A 6256-nucleotide genomic window follows, 5' to 3' on the forward strand; every position below is an offset into this window, starting at 1 on the left:
TCAAGGGCACATCGACAGATTATTTATTTATTTTTTTCACCTAGTCGGCTCGGGGATTAGAACCAGCGACCTTTCGGTTACTGGCACAACGCTCTTACCCACTAAGCTACCTGCCGCCCCATAATGGTAGACACATAGAGGAAAGACCAGTCTGCATCTCTACCTGTTGACAAAAATATAGACACCATTTCACTTCTAACACTGTCATTTTATTACACACGGCACTGGGTAAACACTACACATGTATTGGACATAATTCTTGTATCGACTGCTTTCACCAGAGCAAGCTAAGATTTCATCTTGACACCCATGAGATGTCTCAAGGCCCATTTCATGAGACAAGACAAGAGAGAGATTGCAGTGGAGAGGAACCTTGCACTGTCAGGGAATGCAAAAAGTCAATGTTCACTTGGGCAGTATCAAGTTGATTATATTCCAGTTGTCTCCTATTTAAGAGTCAACACCACAACTTGACTACATTAGGTACTGTTCCTGTTTGATCCAGAGTGCATCCAAAACAACAAACATTATTATACGTATATCTCTCAAATTCCCACTTCTGATTTCCAGTTTTATTTTCCATGAAAAAACCTCTATATTGTTAGGACTAGGCATATTTCCAGGGCTTTACTCAACAATGACTTGGATGTACAATATGACACCTCTCTCTACATCATTTGTAATCAGGAATAAAACCTTAATGCAGCTTTTCAATCTTACTTTAATCTCCATGTAGATGTACAGTTAGCTCTTTCATCAGTAATACAAAACAGATTTCCTATCTGTAAAGTCTGTAGTCCCTGGAATCAAGCAAGAGGCTAGTTTGATTAGCCATATCCTACAACCATATCCTTAAAACCTTCCACAGAATATAGGATAATGATTTTAAAACAGCAAACTCTTTGGTTTTCTTTGGTATTTCTGAGACAAAGGGCCCTATTCAATCTGCATCGCGGAAGTTCAGCTTTACAGCATGATTGACTGCATTCACGGTAAACGCTGCATATGTCGGCTCAATCGGAAATTACCTTAAAATGTATAGCGCGGAATCTGTAACGCTTCAGAGTTATAGATTGAATAGACCCCCAAGTCATAAGAGGACCAACACAGTATTGGCTGAGGGCAATCAGGACCCACTGGGTATAAAATATACAAACATAATCTTAGTAGAAAAAAAACATTATCTCTCATGAGTTGCTGGGAAGAAAAGGGTATGTGTTGGAGTGTTGGAGTGTGCAGGATCTATTCTATTGTCATAAAACTAATATACTTACCATTCAAAATGCTAGCATATGGATCATACTTAGCATAATAGCCCCAGAATTTCTAAGTCTGGGAATTAAATTACATTTTGAAGAACTACTGCTATACAGGAAGAGAGGTTGGAACTGATAACATAGAAATTTCATTTTCACATTGGAAGAGAAATGCAAATATCTAAACTAAAATCTACACAAAATAAGATGGATTAATAGAATTTCTGTTGCGAGGAGAGACAATCCAGGCCTGGAGTAAAGCAGAGGCCTTCAGTTCACATACAGTACAAGAGAATGACCGAGATCAGGTAAAGGCATTGAGAGTTTGAATGATCTCTTCCAGTCTATCTGTTAGTAACGATCTGAAATCAGTTTACAGCAAAAAATATATAAAATTACAGAAAGATTAAAGACAAGAGCAAGAGCTCTCCTTTCACATGTTTGAGTTAGATGGAGGATGTGTCGATTTTTTGGTCTGTCTACAACGTGCCTACAAGTCATGGACAAACACTGTGCAGACTTTCGTTTCAGCCCAGCACTATTCAACTCTTCAACTAAACATAAAAATCTTGATTAGCTGAATCATGTGTGCTAATGCTGGGCTATGGAACAAAATGTTTGTAGCAGTAGCTAGGTTTCCATCCAATTAGCGACTGATTTTCATGCGAATATTCTAGAATTCACATAAAGAAAATGTGCATAAAAGTCAGTGCCTGATAAAGTAGTGCACACAAAAAGTTTTCATGTACCGAATAAAACTCAAAAGTTCAATGTGTTTCCATCGCATTTTCAACTCTACCAATAGTTTTGTCACAAAAACTGTTGCGTTAAATAGCAAATGTGCCTACTCTGGTCTTGGCAGATGCGCTCTAGCCAACCGCTCGCAGTTACTGTGCAGGTAGGCTAGTCTACATGATACGATTATTATGGATAAGAGCGAGAATATTTGTATTTGTCAAATGGCAGTCAAGCGTCGATCATCATGTCACCATTTCTCGCATAATTAATTTCACCGGCACAAAAAGATCCCACCATATCGGAATTGTTCGTCTTTTTAACGAAACGTCCTATTTCCATCACAGCTGTCATGATTTTTGTTTATACGGTATGACTTCACTCGCATAAAAACTGTGGATGGAAATGTGGTTAGTGTTGACACATTTCCATTGGTTTGTAGCCAAGTCCCCTTCTCCCAGTCCTAGCCATCTACACTGCAGTACACACCCTCCACACGAACTGTGCACGCTGAGAGAAACTATTAGCACTAAAACTGGAAGAGTTTAACCTTGCCAAGGACAAACTAGGGTTCTGCTCAGATCTGAGCGACCATTTTCCTATTACTCTGCTGTCTTATCTACAGAAACACTAAAATTCTATTAAATGGAGCCATTTTCTCATTTGCCTGCGAGGTCATTTTCATGCATGGCGAGATCCATTCATTGTGCTGCTGAGCCTCTGGAGACACAGGGGGTTGTAATAAGAGACAGCTCACTGAGGGTCCAAAGGAACAGTCCAGAGAGAGAAGCCGGTCAGAACCATCGCTGGAGCACAGCTATCATACACTATACACATCTGCATAGCAATGGATCGTAACAAGGGAGATATCCATAGTCCACCTTAGCAAACCGACAGGCAACACAGAAGAGAGGTGAGCAGGACAAGCCAAAGAGTAGTCCCTGTCCTTTGATTGGTCAATTCCAATGGATTGTCCACAACATTGACCAATGTCAGCACTTGACCTTGGTCAAAGCCAATGATATGTCCTTACATGACCAAGGGCAACTCTCAATATGTCCTCAATATTGGCCAATGATCCTGCCCCTCCACTACCCTCTCTATTGAGCCTGGGCTGTCTGTGTGTGTGTGTGTGAGATATACATATCACCCACTGCAGTTTGGGAGACTCAGGAGGAGAAACAGAGGCCGCAGCACTCCATACAGATCTCCAGGCAGTCTGCAGACTCGCAGCACGCGTCTATGATCCCACAGTCCATGTCACATGGCAGTTCACAGTCGCCACACTCCTCCGAGGCGCAGCAGCAGCAGAAACACGCAGAGTCGTCCCCCGCACACGAACCGCAGGTGGCACAGTCCAACACGATGTTACACAGAGTCAGGAACTCACAGAACAGACAGGCCAGGATACAGTGAACACAACAGTCTGAGGGGGAGGAGAGACAGGGGAGTTATTCATCTTTATTTGTCCTGTTAAGTTGGTTGAGAATGCATACTGTTTGGAAAAGAGGGAGCTACGGAAAGAGAAAGACAGAAAGGTTGAGTGAAGATGAAGGAGAGGATGGGGCAGACAGGAGAGGGGGTTGAGAATAATAGGAGATGAGAGGAGGGAGAGGAGACACAGGAGGAGGGAGGAAGTATAGGATACCCTGAGATAGACTGGAGTAAGTAGCAACTCACCATCCTGTACCTCTGTAGGTATCTGGGAGCTGTTGCTCTTGGAGGAGCTCTTGCTCCTCTGAGAGGTGATGGAGGGGTTGGACTGGAGCTTCTTGGAGTTCTTCATCCCTGACGAGGAAGACGAGGAGGAGGAAGAGGCTGCCCTAGGGAGGGAGCCAGGGGCCGGCCGATCATAGGTGCCTCCGTTCCTCACTCTGTTGGTGTGAGGGGCGTGCGTGCAGTTGGAGCCGTGTGTGTGGGGCTTGGCTCCGTCGCGTGGCTGGCTGGTGGGTTGTGTTAGGCAGGGTTGGGTGGGGTCTATGTGGGTGGATCGAGCCTGGGGCTGACCTGAGGAAAGGAACAAAGAAAGAAAATAAAAACATTTACAATAGTTGCTATCGTTGTAACCGTGGGACACATGGGAAACGTAGTCATTGATACAGCAGGCCCCAATGGCTCCTGGGAAGGGCCATGTGTATTAAGATGACTTCTGACCCTGCTCGAGATGCTTACACAACAACCCACAGACAGACACTCTCCTCTCGTGTCCCGTCCTCCTCTCTTCTCAACCTGTCCTCCCCTCTCACTGCCATGGATAAACAGGAACAAGTTGGTGGGAGAAACTTGTCTTGGACACAACATCATTACAGATAATCCCCATAATAAATAGGCCTTAACTCAATCCAGTCTGGCCAGGTCAAATTCACAGAACATTAAGAATCTATTAAAATAATTTACCAAGGACAATTGGTACTTCATGGTCTACCACCGCCAGACTGGGATGCATACAGTGGGGAAAAAAGTATTTAGTCAGCCACCAATTGTGCAAGTTCTCCCAATTAAAAAGATGAGAGAGGCCTGTAATTTTCATCATAGGTACACGTCAACTATGACAGACAAAATGAAAAAAAAAAATCCAGAAAATCACATTGTAGGATTTTTAATGAATTTATTTGCAAATTATGGTGGAAAATAAGTATTTGGTCACCTACAAACAAGCAAGATTTCTGCCTCTCACAGACCTGTAACTTCTTCTTTAAGAGGCTCCTCTGTCCTCCACTCGTTACCTGTATTAATGGCACCTGTTTGAACTTGTTATCAGTATAAAAGACACCTGTCCACAACCTCAAACAGTCACACTCCAAACTCCACTATGGCCAAGACCAAAGAGCTGTCAAAGGACACCAGAAACAAAATTGTAGACCTGCACCAGGCTGGGGAAGACTGAATCTGCAATAGGTAAGCAGCTTGGTTTGAAGAAATCAACTGTGGGAGCAATTATTAGGAAATGGAAGACATACAAGACCACTGATAATCTCCCTCGATCTGGGGCTCCACGCAAGATCTCACCCCGTGGGGTCAAAATGATCACAAGAACGGTGAGCAAAAATCCCAGAACCACACGGGGGGACCTAGTGAATGACCTGCAGAGAGCTGGGACCAAAGTAACAAAGCCTACCATCAGTAACACACTACGCCGCCAGGGACTCAAATCCTGCAGTGCCAGACGTGTCCCCCTGCTTAAGCCAGTACATGTCCAGGCCCGTCTGAAGTTTGCTAGAGTGCATTTGGATGATCCAGAAGAGGATTGGGAGAATGTCATATGGTCAGATGAAACCAAAATATAACTTTTTGGTAAAAACTCAACTCGTCGTGTTTGGAGGACAAAGAATGCTGAGTTGCATCCAAAGAACACCATACCTACTGTGAAGCATGGGGGTGGAAACATCATGCTTTGGGGCTGTTTTTCTGCAAAGGGACCAGGACGACTGATCCGTGTAAAGGAAAGAATGAATGGGGCCATGTATCGTGAGATTTTGAGTGAAAACCTCCTTCCATCAGCAAGGGCATTGAAGATGAAACGTGGCTGGGTCTTTCAGCATGACAATGATCCCAAACACACCGCCCGGGCAACGAAGGAGTGGCTTCGTAAGAAGCATTTCAAGGTCCTGGAGTGGCCTAGCCAGTCTCCAGATCTCAACCCCATAGAAAATCTTTGGAGGGAGTTGAAAGTCCGTGTTGCCCAGCGACAGCCCCAAAACATCACTGCTCTAGAGGAGATCTGCATGGAGGAATTGGCCAAAATACCAGCAACAGTGTGTGAAAACCTTGTGAAAACTTACAGAAAACTTTTGACCTGTGTCATTGCCAACAAAGGGTATATAACAAAGTATTGAGAAACTTTTGTTATTGACCAAATACTTATTTTCCACCACAATTTGCAAATAAAATCATTAAAAATCCTACAATGTGATTTTCTGGATTTTTTTTCTCATTTTGTCTGTCATAGTTGACGTGTACCTATGATGAAAATTACAGGCCTCTCTCATCTTTTTAAGTGGGAGAACTTGCACAATTGGTGGCTGACTAAATACTTTTTTCCCCCACTGTATATGGTTGCAAGTTTTAGGGTTTTGATTTATGTGGACAGAGGGGCTGAAATGGCCTGGTTCTCACTCCTCACAGTCTCAAATGTAGGCTACAGACACGCACATTTACACACAACCACGCGCACACACACACACAAACACAAACACACACACACACAGCCTCAGCCCTGTCCTGGTGTGTTTACAGCCTACAAACCCTCTACTGTTCCTCCTTGA

General features: G+C 43.7%; 1 protein-coding gene across 3 annotated transcripts in view; it reads right to left on the minus strand.

Moving 5' to 3' along the window:
• Positions 1 to 1021: 1021 nt before the first annotated feature.
• LOC121575346 (myoD family inhibitor-like) overlaps positions 1022 to 6256 on the minus strand; it is a 41347-nt gene continuing 36112 nt past the window's right edge. For all 3 annotated transcript variants that reach the window (XM_041888371.2, XM_041888370.2, XM_041888369.2), the window contains exons 4-5: positions 3672 to 3998; positions 1022 to 3417 (exon numbers count right to left, since the gene is read on the minus strand). In XM_041888371.2, coding sequence (XP_041744305.2) covers positions 3161 to 3417; positions 3672 to 3998 — 584 coding nt within the window. In that variant the 3' untranslated portion in view covers positions 1022 to 3160. The remainder of the gene's footprint in view (positions 3418 to 3671; positions 3999 to 6256) is intronic.

The sequence above is a fragment of the Coregonus clupeaformis genome, chromosome 10 (assembly GCF_020615455.1).
Source record: "Coregonus clupeaformis isolate EN_2021a chromosome 10, ASM2061545v1, whole genome shotgun sequence".
In the NCBI taxonomy this organism is placed as follows: Eukaryota; Metazoa; Chordata; class Actinopteri; order Salmoniformes; family Salmonidae; genus Coregonus; species Coregonus clupeaformis.